Raw genomic sequence first — 16664 nt, 5'->3', positions numbered from 1 at the left:
AGATCTGTATTCATCAGAGTCAAATATTTCTGAAAGAGCATCACAAGAATTAGGCCCAGGCCTACTTGCTGATTAACTTTTCTTTTTTTTTTGTGATCAACATTTTTATTGTTTTTCTTTTGCAAATGGAACGGGGGCGGGGGGTTACAGACATATCAACAGTCATGTTAAATTAAAGGTAGAAAATAAAAAGAAAGAAGAAAAAATATCAGGTTGGTAAGACAATACATACAGCAACAGAAACATGTTCAGCAGGTAAATCACAACAAAGGCTGTCTAGTTGTTGTTGTCCCTAGCCCAAGAGATTATTTTGGATGAGAAAGAGTACCAAGCTTGAACAGTCACTGGTCGTGCCATATTAAGTCGGGCAGTTGTATGTTCAAGATTGACAATGTTGAGCAGGCTATGGATCCAGAATGACTTCATACACATATCTGGAGTAAACTAGTTTTTCAAAATTGTTTTCTTTGCAGAGGTAAACCCTGCAAATAGCATTTTGAGCTGAATTCGCTTTAGATTTATATCAGAATTATCATTAAGCAGACAAAAAACAGGATTAGGAACATAAAAAATATCAAGTATATCCGCCAACACTGAGTTTACATGCAACCAGAACTTAGAGATGACCGAACAATCCCAAAACATGTGTAAGAATGTTCCAGGTAAAGCAGTGTTACATATATGACAGTTGAGAGTAGTTTGCAATTTCATCTGAAATCTCGTATAGGGTGTGATGTAGGCCCTGTGTATGGTCTTGAAGTGAATTAGTTGGTGAGCTAGGTTCTTAGAAGTCATACTTAAATTGCACCAAATTCTCTCCCAATCCAAGTTTACATTCAAGCCCCCCAGCTCCCTGCTCCATATGGATTCAATTGGTAAAGCCTTGGCCCCGTGCTGAACCAGTGAATTATATATTAAGGAGACAGAAGATCTGCCCAGTAATGGTGCAATCCATCTTAGCAAGGGATGTGAGGGGAGAGGAGAATTCCAGGGAACCCCATACGTTTTTAAGGCAGATCTTAGCTGAAAGTAAACAAAATAAGAGGACGCAGCAAGAGAAAAGCGTGTTCTTAAGTCTTGTATGGAGCAAAGACCTTGAGCGTTATATAGGTCACCTAATGTATTCACTCCAAGAGATGACCAAGATGGTTGATGAAATGGCTTTTTACCGGATAATAACTTTGGATTATGCCATAGTGGTGTATTCTGACAGAATTTAGAAGGGGCACCCATCCAACGTTCTGCTTTCTTCCACACCCGTATAGAGTTTGCAATGATGGGCCCAAAATTATTTTTAATTACTTTGTTTGTTACACTAGAGAATAGGATTTCTTGCAGTTTGTGTGGTAATATTTTAGCGGCTTCGATCAATTTCCATGCGGTGGTAGCCTGTGGGTCAATCCATGTGCTGAGTGCTCTGATCTGAAAAGACCAATAGTAAAGCTCAAAGTTTGGTACTGCCAAACCCCCCAGCAGTTTGGGTCGTTGCAGTGTAGTCAAACGAACCCTAGGCCGTCTCCCATCCCAAATAAAACTGGAAATCATGGAGTGAATGTCTTTGAAATAATTTGGAGGGGGGCAGAGTGGTAACATAAAGAAAAGGAAATTGAGACGGGGCAATACGTTCATTTTAACTGTATTAATTCTACCTTGAAGAGATGTCTTTAGATTCCTCCATCTATGAATGTCCGACTTTATTCTGCTTAGCATAGTGTTGAAGTTGTCTCTGCTAATTTTATGTATGTTTCTATAGATTGTAATGCCCAGATATGTAAAAGAGCTTTTGGTCTGAACATAGGTGGGAATAGGAGCTTTTGTTTGAATATTATTTAGATGCATAAGTGCAGATTTAGACCAATTAATTTTATAGCCTGACAGGCTGCTGAAAAGATCAAATTCCTTGATGACTGGGTGAATAGAGGTGTCAAAGCTATCCAAGAACAAAATTATATCATCCGCATAAAGAGATAAAACATGGTTATGACGACCAATTTTCAAAGGGGAAGCTGTAGATTGCCTAATGGCTTGTGCCAGGGGTTCCAGAGATAGACAAAATAAAAGTGGCGAGAGTGGACACCCCTGTCTTGTTCCACGCTGCAGGGTAAAAGGAGAAGAGATTGTGCCCCCCGTCAGAACACTTGCTAAGGGAGAGTGGTATAGCGCCTTGATCATTGCTATAAAATTATGTCTGAATCCAAAACGTTGCAAAACTGCCCACATATAGTTCCACTCTATCCTATCAAAAGCTTTCTCGGCATCAAGTGAAAATACGGCACAAGGATTTGGGTGTGTCTCTTCCACATCTATAATGTGTAGCAGCCTTCTCATGTTATCAGATGCATAGCGTCCCTTGATAAAGCCTGTTTGGTCGTCATTGACTAGAGACTGAATAACTTTTTCAAGGCGAGGAGCAAGAACTTTGGCATATATCTTAAGATCAATTGTAAGTAAAGATATTGGTCTAAAACTAGAACACTCCAAGGGATCTTTACCTTTCTTCGAGAGTACGGTGATGAGTGCTGTTTTTTGGTCTCTATGAAAGGTCCCACTCTTGATTGCAAAATTAAATGAATCAAGCATGAGTGTGCCCACCAAATCCCAGAGTTCTAAATAAAGCTCTGGGGGAAGGCCATCCAAGCCAGGCGATTTGCCTTTATTGAGACATTTCAAAGCTCTATGTAGTTCATCCAACTCTAACGCAGCTTCCAGATCGTCTTGGTCTGTTTGTTCAAGGCAGGGAAGATCCAATTTGTCAAGATAATGTTTACAATTTGTGTCGTCATAAGCAATTTCTGATTTATATAGATTTTCATAAAATGTTAAAAATGAATTATTAATGGACTGCGGATTGGTCGTAATTTCGCCATCAGGCTTATTTATTGCTGGGATGTGAGCTTTCGTTTCACATTCCTTAAGCATAAGAGCCAGCAGGTGACTAGGCCTCTCTGATTCAAAGTAGTACTTTTGTCTAGTTCTATGCAGGATAAATTCCGCCTTTGATACAGCCAGTGTCTTGTATTCACCTTTCAAAGATTTCAGCAGTTTAGACTGATCATCTGAGAAGCTATGTTTTCGTAAGTTTTCTAACGATTCTATTTTGCATTCAAGAGTTGTGATCTGGGAAGCTTTTGTTTTAGCTAGAGTTGAGGAGAATGAAATACAGAAACCACGAATAAAGCACTTTGTGGCCTCCCATAAAATTTGTGGAGTGGAGCATTCTTTTGTGTTAATATCCAAAAAATCATTTAATTGAACTTTGAGTGAACTAAGAAAGCCAGAGTTAGTTAGTAAGGATGTGTTTAAACACCACCTGGGGGCCTTTGTCCTAATGTTGGGCAGATCAACGTTGCATAACAGTGCAGAGTGATCAGATAGCAGAATTGGTAAGATAGCAATGGACGTATGCCCGGCAACCAAGGTTGGGCTAAGAAAAAGATAATCTATCCGGGAAAATGTCTTATGCCTATTAGAGAAAAATGTATAATCCCTAGCAGTGGCATTCCGCATGCGCCAAATATCAACAAGATTTAAGTCTGTGATAAGTGCGTTCAATAGGGTAGATGAAGGATTGGTTATTGCATCCGAATTAGATTTATCAAGAGATGGATTAAGGACTGCATTGAAATCACCCCCCACCACCAAAGAACAGTCATTTTGTTCTAATAATGTGTTTCCAATGTAAGAAAAAAAGTCTCTATCAGGCTCATTCTGGCAGTATACGGATGCAAAGGCCAATTTGTGATTAAATATGCTAACACGGGCAAAAGCAAGTCTCCCAATCTCATCCTTACCAGTGACATTCACCTCGCAGGACATTTTCCGGTTAAGAAGAATGAAAACTCCCGTGGTCCTATTTAGGGCGCATGATGATACAACTAATCTGTAATGTTTATTTTGAAACCGTGCCACATCGCATTGTTTTAGGAGCGTTTCTTGGATCAGGGCAATGTCCACCCTTTTACGATGAAGATATTCAAGAACACGAGTTCGTTTGATAGCGGAGTTTAGGCCATTCACATTAAGTGATAATACCTTCAATGACTGCGTTGACATATTATATGGCTAAGATCTGTCTTAAAATGTAAACGTGTTAGTATAAGATGGAGCATATGTGTGCGATCGTCCTGCCATTTACTGCGCAGATGCCCCAACGCTGATGTTCTAACAAAGAGTATGAATACGTCTGTAACGGGGAAGGGGTAGGAAAAACTATATACAAAAACAAACACAGACCGCACAAGCAAAAAACCGTAGGTCTGTAAAAACACAAACATCGTCTGATACGTGACCGATCCACACCAACGCATGGCTACAGTAGAAGATAAGCCCACACAGTCAAAACAAAAAAAATAAAAATAAAACATTACCTCTCGAACTGGTGAAGCTATGCTTATACTGGAAGGAACTATCAGAAGAGCCTAGGTCACCCTATATTCCAAACATTACAAAATACCTTAATAAGGATGCTGAGACTGTCCATCGCTACCTAACTTGTATATGTTAAGTGATGAAAGATCATTCCTTCATGCCCACCAAATTGCCTTCTCTTGCGTTCGGAGGATCCCCGTGGTTCTTCTCAACGATCGGAGTTGAGACTGCGACATTAGCTCCACTGTCGCGCCGTACAGGTGTGAAGGCGGACCTCCGTGGAAGAGAGTTGAGGAACTCCTCGGCGACTTCGGGGGAGTCGAACATCTTCTTTTCACCCTTGTACTGCAGCTTAATCCGCGCAGGGTAGATGAGGAATGGCTCCAGGTTCATGTCTTTAGCTTTCTTTATGGCAGAACTGAAGCTCTTTCTCCTTGCTGTCGTCGCTGGACTGTAATCTGGGAAGAACAGGAGCGTGCTTGCTGATGTTGCCGAAGTGGCTCTGTTGGAGGTGTACTTCACAGGATAAACTTGACGCGCCCCGTTAAGGATAGCCGATCTGTCTTGCCAACACAGTAATCTGACGATGAGGGTGCGTGGTTTGTTGGAGTTAGCCACTCCTCCATACACACGATGCGCCCGCTCAATGCCAATGTCTCGGCCCACCAATGTAGGAATCCACTTGGGGAGGTTATCTTTGAGGTAGCCGATTGCATCCGCACCCTCCACTGATTCTGGTAAGCCAACCAGCCTTATGTTATTACTTCGTCCCCGGTCCTCCAGATCTGTCAACTTTGTGGTGAGCTGTTCTAGCTGTGCTTTTAACTCAACGGCCGAGCGCCTATCCTCTCGTGCAGCTGCCTGAACAGAGTCCACGCGGTCTTGGGTCTTCTTAGTAGATTTGGCTACACGCTCAAGTTCACTGCTGATATCCGTCACAGCTTCATTGGTCTTTTGGATTTCGGTTCGTAAATCACGCAGCGCTGGGACCAGGATAGAGTCCACAGATTCTCTGACAGCGGAGGCTACCGCAACTTCTAGACCACGTTGTTGTGCTTCGAGGGCTAGCTTTATCCCGTTAGCTATAGCTTCATCGAGATCTTCCTTGGAAATGGCCGAATCTCTGAATTTCTTCTTTACAGGTGATTGTCCAATCTCCCTTTTCCGTGCATCGTTGTTTGGGGAAGGATTCATAATTAATAATATGTCGAAGTATTCGAGGTATATGATAGGATTACTGAAAGAATAAGACTGTGAGAGCAGAGCCAAAAACTACGCCGGCATCGCTATCGACGGGTCACCCCCTGATTAACTTTTCTCACTGCAGTCTATTTGCTGCTGCTGGCTCCTGAAACTTGGCTTCTTTTGGCCTTTACGAATGCATCAATATCAGGGGTCAATCCTGAGTAGCAGCACATTTTACAACGTCATTCAAGTGTGTGTTTGTTAACCTTGAGCGGTGCTTTGTTTTATTTAGGTTCATTACAGAGAACACCTGTTCACAAAGATAGGTAGTCCCAAACATGGATGAAACCTTTGCAGCCAGGGATGTTAATTTGGGGTACCCTGGCAAGAGATATTGATCAAATGTGTCCAAGCCCACCGACGCAAATTTCTCCTTCGTATTGGTATCACGCTGCAAGTCAATTATCTTGAGTTGGATGTCTGCTGGCATGTCAGAAGGCTTGACTGTAAATGGCGAGCGAAAAACTGCAAATTCCTTCTCTAGTTCACTGAAGACCTGAAACCTCCGCTTGAACTCCTGCAGCAATCCTGCTATCTTGTCTTTGTATTGATCCATATCAGCATTACGTCCGGTTGCACGCACAACTGTTAGACATGGGAAATGTGCGGTGTCACCGCTAGATAGCTGCGTATCCCAGATTGACAGTTTTGACTTGAATGCGTATGCTGTCGTTATACTGAATGGCAATTTTTTTGCGGCCCTGCAACATTTGTTACGATTATTCCGGTGCTGTGTAATATCCACCGTAAAGGCAAGATCCTGCACCTACTGCAGACATTTAAGTTCCTTCACTGGGCTACCCTTTTTCTCCATGAGCTGTCCAATTCGTAGCTCAAAGAAACGCTTGAGCACGGCACCTCAGCTTAACCACCGTACTTCAGTGTGGTATGGTCTGTCATGACTTAGAGCGGGAATCAATTGCAGATCAAAAAGGATTTATTCCCAAACAGTCCCGCAGGAAAATCAGATTCCAGGTACAGGCAGGGTTCGTAATCAGGCAGGCAGGCAGACAGATACAGACGGACAGGTACGGGCAAGAGATCCAAAACCGATAGGCAGAAGCCTTAGTCCAAAACAGGCAGGGTTCAAAACCGGGAAGAACAGTAAACTAAAGCTTCTCTTTAAAGAGCTTCACGCTAGTCTCACTCACGTGGCAGTCAGGTAGCAAACAGTACATACCGTGACGATCTGACAAAGTGAACAGAAAGGGCAGTGTTTAAATACTCCACCATCAATACCCAATGAGAGACAGGTGAACAGAGAAAATGGAGGGAAACAAACAAAAGCAGGAAGTTGCCCAAATAAGGACATGGGTGTTACTCCGGGCACATGACCAACACATGGCTACAAACATAGACAAAGTCCAGAATTATCACACTCCAACAGGTAGGTGGAGACAAAAACAACAGTCCATACGAGAATCCTGACATGGTCGGCCAGCCTGAATGCCATTATCACTGAGAAAAGTGTCAAACTGACGGTGATTCAGACCTTGCGCTCTGATGAAATTTACAGTTTATACAAGCACACTCATAACATGATTAATTTTTGGTGTTTTGTAACACAACGCTTCTTGATGCAAAATACAGTGAAATGCCTCAAAATCTTGTCCCCCATTTGCGGTCTGTACTTTCTCTCAGAATTTTGTCGCAACGCCTGCCTTTCTCCCGACTATTGATAGTGCGCCATCTGTAGCCAGGCTGATGCCACGGGACCAGTCCACTCCGATCTTGTCCAGCGCTCCAACGAGAGAGCTGAATATGTCATTCGCTGTTGTAGTGTCCTTCATAGGCACCAACTCAAGGAACTCCTCAGTGATTGTCAAAGTCTCATCAACACCCTGAATAAATATGGCCTGTTGAGCAATATCTGTTACATCAGTGCTCTCATCAATTGCAACCGAAAAAGCAATAGCAGTAGACTTGATTTTGTCATTCATTTGGCTGCCCAAGTCTCCTGAGAGCTCTGTTACCCTATCTGCGACAGTGTTCCTCAACAGACTAATGTTGGCAAAGGCAGATCGCTTTTCAGGGAACACGACATCTGCAGCCTTCAGCATGCATGTTTTCACAAACTCACCATCAGAAAATGGCTTGGATGCTGGCACTATCTCATGAGCAATAAGGTAGCTGGCTTTCACTGCTGCATCACTGACCTCTCAGCTGAAAGTAAAAGTAGACTGCTATTTCTTCAGACCAGCTAACAATTTGTCTATCTCCTCTTTTCTGAGTTGTCCTTTCAAATGGTGAAATTTTTCTTTATGATGAGTCTCATAGTGGCGCCGAATATTTTATTCTTTGAGCAGTGAAACTTGCTGATTACAAACCAAGCACACTGCTTTTGCATTCACCTCTGTGAATAAATAATTCTCAGTCCATTTTTCCTGGAAAACCCCATTTTGGTAATGGGGATGTCACCCTTAATAACTTCTTAATTGTGGTGAAACAAGGACATGTGTGGAATTCCTTCCTTTTTTTATTTTGGCAGCCCCCTAGCGGCTGGAGTAAGCATTTTGGTTATTTCTTTAAAAAATCATAACTCATCACAGGAATGGGCTAGAGACTTACTTTTTTTTTTACATACTCAGAAATTTATGCTCTACAAGTCGCGGGATAAGTCGCTGATTTACATCCCGTATGTTTGACACCCCTGGGGTAGAAGGTCTGGGGGGTAGAAGGTCTGGGGTGTAGGGGTCTCGGTGGGGGGTAGAAGGTCGTGGGGCGTAGGGGTCTCACCAGGAGGGAAAAGGAACCCGGGTCCGGTCTCGGGGGTCTGGCTGTAGAGGCTGCAGCTCTGGCTGTGCCCCGGCAGAACCCGGGGATCCGGTCGGACACACTCCCCTCCGGACCCCCTGGGAGGGGGGGTGAAGTCCTGCAGACACACACACACAAACACACACACAAACACACACAGAGAGACAGACACACAGACACACACACACACACAAACATTGAACACAAAGACACAGGTGAATGGGTGGGGCCTCACCTGTCGTAGCAGGGTGAGGGGGCGGGGCCTCACCTGTCAAAACAGGGTGAGGGGGCGGGGCCTCACCTGTCATAGCAGAGTGAGGGGGCGGGGCCTCACCTGTCATAGCAGGGTGAGGGGTGGGGCCTCACCTGTCATAGCAGAGTGAGGGGGCGGGGCCTCACCTGTCATAGCAGAGTGAGGGGGCGGGGCCTCACCTGTCGTAGCAGGGTGAGGGGTGGGGCCTCACCTGTCGAAGCAGGATGAGGGGTGGGGCCTCACCTGTCGAAGCAGGGTGAGGGGTGGGGCCTCACCTGTCGAAGCAGGGTGAGGGGTGGGGCGTCACCTGTCGAAGCAGGGTGAGGGGTGGGGCCTCACCTGTCGTAGCAGGGTTAGGGGGCGGGGCCTCACCTGTCGTAGCAGGGTGAAGGAGGTCCACAGGGGCATGGCCAGCTCTCTGCTGTAGCCGCTGATGAAGTCCAGGTGGTGCAGGAGGATGTAGTCTGTCGAGAACATGACGGCCGGTCGGCCCAGCGGGAGGTGGGTGGTGTCTAGGAGAAAACACCGTCAGCCTCATCACCGCTGCAGCCTGCAGCTCTGTCCTCCACACATTCTGATCTTCATCTAGTACACCTCCCCGGAGGGGACCCCGCCCCAGAACCCTCTGCTCGGCGCTGTACCCCTCACACCTGGCTGCCCAACGCTCAGACTGCCAGAATCAGCGGCTCCACGAGAAAACGGCCCTTCACACAAACGACATCCAGAACTACACACCGATACCTCTTCTCTCATTCCTTTCTAAAACTCTGGAATTTGCCATCTGTAACCAACTGTCCTCCTATCTCTCACACAACAACCTGCTTGACCCTCACCAGTCAGGCTCCAAGACCGCACACTCCACTGAGAGGGCTCTCCTTGCGGTGACAGAGTCACTTCGTGCTGCCAGAGCCTCGTCCCTCTCATCGGTTCTCCTGTACCTCGATTTGTCCGCGGCGTTCAGCACCGGAACCACCTGATCCTCCTCGCCACTCTTGCCCAACTCGGCATTGCTGAATCTGCGCTATCCTGGTTCACACCACACCTGACGAACCGCACCAATCAGGTCACCTAGAAAGGCTCCTTGTCCGGACCCTGCACTCTCGACACAGGTGTTTCTCAAGGCTCTGTACTCAGTCCCCCTCTGTTCACCCTTCATACCCTACCCTTGGGCCTACAAGGCGGTCTATGGAACTGCCCCCGCCTACCTGCAAACGTTGACCAGCCCACACACCAGCTCGAGCGCTCAGCTCAACTACCTCAGCTGGACGCCTGGTGCGCCATCGCTAAAAGCAACCAAAGGTCGATCATCAAAGCCACCCCTCTTCTCTGTTTTGGCACCGCAGTGGTGGAATGAGCTCCCGGCCGACGTCAGGACCACAGAGTCGCTCACCAGCTGCCATGAGAGACTCAAGAATCACCTGTTCAGAGTTCACCTGGAGTTCGCATAGCCTCACCCCTTACCCCCCCCCACCCCATCTCCTCCACTGCTCTCCTCAAACACCCCTCTGAGTCACTTATTGTAAGTTGTACGTCCTGGCACTTAAAAATAGTACTGCGCATGTGTAGCATCTTACCCTAGCTTTCTTTGTTGTAAACGGAGAATGGGTTAACCTGGTGATAGTTAGTGCTTGGCAACATACTTATTGTAAGTCGCTTTGGACAAAAGCGTCTGCTAAATGCCCTAATTGTACAGTCCTCTATCACAGCTACAGTCTGTCCTCTATCACAGCTACAGTCTGTCCTCTATCACAGCTACAGTCTGTCCTCTATCACAGCTACAGTCTGTCCTCTATCACAGCTACAGTCTGTCCTCCATCACAGCTACAGTCTGTCCTCTATCACAGCTACAGTCTGTCCTCCATCACAGCTACAGTCTGTCCTCTATCACAGCTACAGTCTGTCCTCTATCACAGCTACAGTCTGTCCTCTATCACAGCTACAGTCTGTCCTCTATCACAGTCTGTCCTCTATCACAGTCTGTCCTCTATCACAGTCTGTCCTCTATCACAGCTACAGTCTGTCCTCTATCACAGTCTGTCCTCTATCACAGTCTGTCCTCTATCACAGTCTGTCCTCTATCATGGTGTTGGTCTTACTGTAGGAGTATCCTTCGTCGGGCCCAGGGCTGAAGGGCTGGAAAACCTCCTCCACTTTGTTCTGAAAGAAAGATAAAGGCTGCGTCTCAATTCAGGGGACGCATCCTTCGAAGGCTGCATTTGAAGACCGATTGCGTCACAGCGGCGCGTCAAGGCAGTCCCATTTCGAAGGCTCCTTCAAATGCGGCCGAGAAATGCAGCCTTCTTTTCATGGATTTGAAGGATCCACCGGCTGGATCCTTCACGGCCCAACGTATCCCAAGATTCATTGCGCGTTGGATTTTTTAAGAAATGGCGACGGAGAGAGCGGAAGCGGCAGTTGCAGCAAATTACATATTTAATGACAAAACTATGTAAAACCGTTTTTTATATTAAAATAAAGTTGGGACTATTTTAAATTAGTAACTTTACTGTCAAAGTTCAATGATATTAACACTACCCATAACGTTAAACTAATTAACTTTATATATTATATAATTATTATATAATTATATAATAATTAATTATTATACAGGAGCGGCGTGTCGTCACGCGAGGTAAAGGGCCGCGTCCTTCGAAGGATGCGTCCCCTGAATTGAGACACAGCCATAGGTTATACTGCCTGTAGTATTACCAGTATTATCAGTAGCAGACTGGTTGTACTGGGCAGCTCCTAGTATAACCAGTAGCAGACTGGTTGTATTGGGCGGCTCCCAGTACAACCAGTAGCAGACAACCAGTAGCAGACTGGTTGTACTGGGTGGCTCCCAGTAGAACCAGTAGCAGACAACCAGTAGCAGACTGGTTGTATTGGGCGGCTCCCAGTACAACCAGTAGCAGACAACCAGTAGCAGACTGGTTGTATTGGGCGGCTCCCAGTACAACCAGTAGCAGACAACCAGTAGCAGACTGGTTGTATTGGGCGGCTCCCAGTACAACCAGTAGCAGACAACCAGTAGCAGACTGGTTGTACTGGGTGGCTCCCAGTAGAACCAGTAGCAGACTACCTCATCATCACAGCTGCAGCCCAGGTCATAGGTGACGGTGGTTTTGGGAGGGGAGGTGGGTGAGGGTGAGGTCACTTCCTGTGGCATGGTGGGCAGGAAGGGCGGGTCCCGCAGCATGTCGTTGAGGCTGCCATAGGTGCCATTGTTGGGGGCGGGCTTTAGCCCCAACAGGTCTGCCCAGGATAGGACAGGAGGGATGTCAGTCATTGCTTCAGTTTATAACAAAATGCAGTTATTAAGAGCTGAGGAACATTTATAACATGAGGCATGTGATGCATCACACCACACACACACACACACACACACACACACACACACACACACACACACACACACACACACACAGTGCTCATCATACAGGACGTACCACACATGATGTTATAAAGCTCAATGTTCTCAAAGGATGCAACTTGTTTCTGGAACTTGAAGCTTGGACCATGGCCTGCAAATATGGTCTGACAGACCACACACCCCCACACAAACACACAAACACACACACACACACACATACACACACCAACACACACACAAACACACACAAGCACGCACAGACAGACACAAACAAAGACACACATTAACACGGATTAGGACATCCAAACAAATGAAGCAGAACATAGTATAATAGAGTATAATAGAGTATAATGGAATATAATAGAGTAAAGTATAGTAGAATAGAGTAGAATAGAATAGAGTAGAAAGGAGTAGAATAGAGTAGAATATAACAGAAAAGAGAAGTGTACAGTAGAATAGAGTCGAGTAGAATACCCTCATGCTGGTGATTTTGTTGTCAAAGCCGTGATCTCCAAAGAATCCACACCTTGTCCGCCTCACTTCTGGCATCTTCCTACAACACAGAGCAGGGTGGTCAGACAGACAGGCAGGCAGACAGACAGGCAGACAAACAGGCAGACAGTCAGACAGACAGACAGGCAGACAGACAGGTGGACAGACAGACAGACAGACAGACAGGCAGACAGACAGGCAGACAGAGAGACAGACGGACAGACGGACAGACAGGCAGACAGGCAGGCAGACAGACAGACAGACAGGCAGACAAACAGGCAGACAGGCAGACAGACAGGCAGACAGGCGGACAGACAGACAGACAGACAGACAGGCAGACAGACAGACAGACAGACAAGCAGACAGACAGGCAGACAGGCAGACAGGCAGACAGACAGACAGGCAGACAGCCAGGCAGACAGAGAGACAGACGGACAGACGGACAGATAGGCAGACAGGCACGTAGACAAACGTACAGACATACAGGTAGACAGAAAGGAAGACAGACAGACCGGCAGACAGGCAGACAGACAGACATGCAGACAGACAAGCAGGAAGACAGACAGACAGACAGACAGACAGACAGACAGGCATTCAGACAGACAGACAGACAGACAGACAGACAGACAGGCAGGCAGACACGTAGACAAACGGACAGACAGGCAGGTAGACAGAAAGGCAGACAGACAGACAGACAGACAGACAGACAGACGGACGGACGGACAGACAGACAGACAGACAGACAGACAGACAGACAGACAGACAGACAGACAGACAGGCAGGCAGACAGACAGGCAGGCAGGCAGACAGACAGACAGACAGACAGACAGACAGACAGACAGACAGGCAGGCAGACAGGCAGACCTGGCGATGTGCCACTTGCGCTCCATCAGCAGGTGTACGGCCTCGATGCGGCGGTGGTTGGCGTAGTGGAGCCTCTTGGGGAGGTGCTGCTTCAGGTAGGGCTTAAAGTGCTGCCCCGCCATCTTACACTGCACACACACACACACACACACACACACACAGAAACAGTACAGACAGACACACACACACACACAGTACAGATACACACGCACAGACACACACTTAATGCTTGCGGTTGTGTGTTGTCATGTATATGTATGTGTGTATATGTGTGTGTGTGTGTATATGTATGTGTGTGTGTCTGTGTGTGTGTGTGTGTCTGTGTGTGTCTGTGTGTGCGTGTGTGTGTGTGTGTGTGTCTGTGTGTGTGTGTGTGTGTGTGTATGTGTGTGTGTGTGTGTGTGTGTGTGTGTGTGTCTCCGTACTCACTGTGAGATTGGCCACCACCACACGAGGGTCATCTGAAAAAGAGACGTTTACTCACCGGTCCTCAGAAACATCTTATCTTAACCGGACGTTAAGGTAAGATTGATCCATCTTATCTTAACGTCAGGTTAAGATAAGATGGATCAATCTTATCTCAACATCCATTCACAACTTCTAAAGGAACAGGAGCATCTCTAGACACACTGCAGTGAGGATGCAGAAACATGACAGAGGAGAGGTCCTCTAGGTAGCTAGCCTCTAGCCGAGATGTCTACAGGAGGTTAATGAGAGGGGGGCGGGGCTTACAGGTGGCGGAGTTAGGGTCGCGGGCCCGTATCCTGCCCAGCGACCCTGGGATCAGGGAGATCTCGTCGATGTTCAGCGGGTAGCTGCTGAGGAACTCCATCTTGTCACAGTGGGCCTCCTCCATACCTGTAGGGAAACACCTGGTTACTGATTCACCTGTCCACACCTGGTCTCTGACTCAACTGTAAACACCTGGTCACTGAGTCACCTGTCAACACACCTGAGGTGCGTTCAGAATCGGCAAACATAGGCGAACGTTCGCAGAGAGCGTGTTGACTTTAAACAATGAAATTTTAACGATTTTTTGTCAACGTTCTAAACGTTCGTTTTAAACTGTAAACAAACAAATGGCGACAAGAAAGGCCATTGTATTAGCTGCAGCCTCCATGATAATTGATGAGAATACAGAAGAAGGTCTAGAAGTTGTCGATCTTGTAGAAAGTATACTGCAGACAAGGAATTCGGACGATTCAAAAATAGAGGGCTATGTCACCGAAAGTTGTGCCCACTAACTGCGATCTCACATTGAGATCACATTTTAGGATGCACAAGACATCAGTTGAAGCAAAGGTGTAGATAGGCTATATGAAACGATTTATCAATTGATTTAGGCCTATGTGTAGTAAAGGAAAGATTGAAAATCTCCATCTGGGAGCACATCTCTTGCAGTCCGTGATCCATGTCTGCTTTCAGAGAACTGCCTCTTCTGACAGTCTGCCTATATTGGCGAACGTTGAAAGACGGCCCGGCACGCTTAACAGAACACGTTTCAAATCGTTTGCGAGCGTTCGCCTATGTTTTCAACTTTGAACGCACCTCAGGTCTCTGATTCACCTGTAAACACCTGGTCTCTGAGTCACCTGTAAACACCTGGTCTCTGAGTCACCTGTAAACACCTGGTCTCTGAGTCACCTGTAAACACCTGGTCTCTGAGTCACCTGTAAACACCTGGTCTCTGAGTCACCTGTAAACACACCTGGTCTCTGAGTCACCTGTAAACACCTGGTCTCTGAGTCACCTGTAAACACCTGCTCTCTGAGTCACCTATAAACACCTGGTCTCCGATTCACCTGTAAACACACCTGGTCACTGAGTCACCTGTAAACACACCTGGTCACTGATTCAACTGTACAAAAACTATAGTGACCTAGTAGGAAGAGTTAGAACTAAAGGACCCAGTAGGTCTAAAGGACCCAGTAGGACTACAGGTCCCAGTAGGTCTAAAGGACCCAGTAGGACTACAGGTCCCAGTAGGACTACAGGTCCCAGTAGGACCAGTGGGACCAGTCTTACCGTGGTCCCCCACCACGATGACGTTGACACAGCGGTGAAGGCCCATCTGCTTCAGTCCGGTCATCAGCTGACCAATGACATTGTCGATCTCCTTCAGAGGGTTGTCCAGCTACACACACACACACACACACACACACACACACACACACACACACATTAACACATGCACAAATGAACACACACACAGACACACACAAAGACAAACAGACACATATATAAACACACACACACACACAAACACACATTAACACACACAAAACGCACACACACACACGTATAAACACACACATATACAACCAAACACACCCACAAAACACACACACACACACGTATAAACACACACATATATAAACAAACCCACACAGACACAGACAAACGCACACACACACACACACACACACACACGCGCGCTCAGGACACCTCACTGCTGAGGGGTCCCAGACGGTGGCCGAAGGTGTCGGGCTGCTCTGAGTGGACGGCGTAGACGTAGGGCCTGGGGAGACACATACTCCTTAACCTCTGACCCCTGACCTGTATCATAGCATTCGTAGTAGTAGTATAATTACAGTGCTATTAGTATTACAGTACTAGTAGGGTTTACAGTAGTAGTATGACAGTACTGGTAGTATTACGGTACTAGTAGTATTACGGTAATAGTAGTATTACAGTATTAGTAGTAGTAGCAGTATTACAGTACTGGTAGTGTTTAAAGTAGTAGTATTACAGTACTGGCAATGTTTACAGTAGTAGTATTAATAGTATAGTAGTATTACAGTACTGGTAGTGTTTACAGTAGTAGTATTACAGTATTATAGTTTGTCTCTCCTCACCTCTCGTTGTCAGGGAGGCTGAGCCAGCGAAGGATGGTCAGAACTCTGCGCTCCAACGGGATCACCCTGGCAACGGATACAGGCCCCATCCCATTAGATACGTCACCATGACAACGACATCTCATTAGATACTGTCACCATAACAACATCTCATTAGAAACAGTCACCAAGACAACTTCTTTACAAATAGGAGCTTTCTAGGAAGAGTGTATTGAGATAACCCAAATAAATATATACATATATTTATATGAATATATTTACATAAATAAAATATTAATATATTATGCATATATATATATATATGCATGTATGTATTTGAATGCACACATTGGCAACAAACAAGATGGCTACAACAGCCTGCACTCAAATCTGCTCAAGACAAACATTCACTGGAAATCATGAAGTATGTATGTATGTGTGTGTGTGTCTCTGTGTAGGTGTGTGTGTGTGTGTATGTGTG

At 46.2% G+C, this 16664-nt stretch overlaps 1 protein-coding gene across 1 annotated transcript in view; it reads right to left on the bottom strand.

Annotated features, from left to right (window-relative positions):
- The window catches only part of enpp2l (ectonucleotide pyrophosphatase/phosphodiesterase 2-like), a 40094-nt gene that overhangs the window by 11966 nt on the left and 11464 nt on the right, over positions 1-16664 (bottom strand). The window contains exons 10-21 of the mRNA XM_079749403.1: positions 16205-16270; positions 15795-15867; positions 15375-15483; positions 14082-14207; positions 13779-13810; positions 13350-13477; positions 12468-12546; positions 12070-12157; positions 11703-11875; positions 10717-10777; positions 8993-9132; positions 8350-8485 (exon numbers count right to left, since the gene is read on the bottom strand). Of these exons, the coding sequence (XP_079605529.1) occupies positions 8350-8485; positions 8993-9132; positions 10717-10777; positions 11703-11875; positions 12070-12157; positions 12468-12546; positions 13350-13477; positions 13779-13810; positions 14082-14207; positions 15375-15483; positions 15795-15867; positions 16205-16270 (1211 nt within the window). The remainder of the gene's footprint in view (positions 1-8349; positions 8486-8992; positions 9133-10716; positions 10778-11702; positions 11876-12069; positions 12158-12467; positions 12547-13349; positions 13478-13778; positions 13811-14081; positions 14208-15374; positions 15484-15794; positions 15868-16204; positions 16271-16664) is intronic.

The sequence above is a fragment of the Pollachius pollachius genome, assembly GCF_949987615.1.
Source record: "Pollachius pollachius genome assembly, chromosome: 13".
NCBI lineage: Eukaryota > Metazoa > Chordata > Actinopteri > Gadiformes > Gadidae > Pollachius > Pollachius pollachius.
Note: the sequence above shows the minus strand (reverse complement) of the source record. Positions and strands in the feature narration are given on the sequence as shown.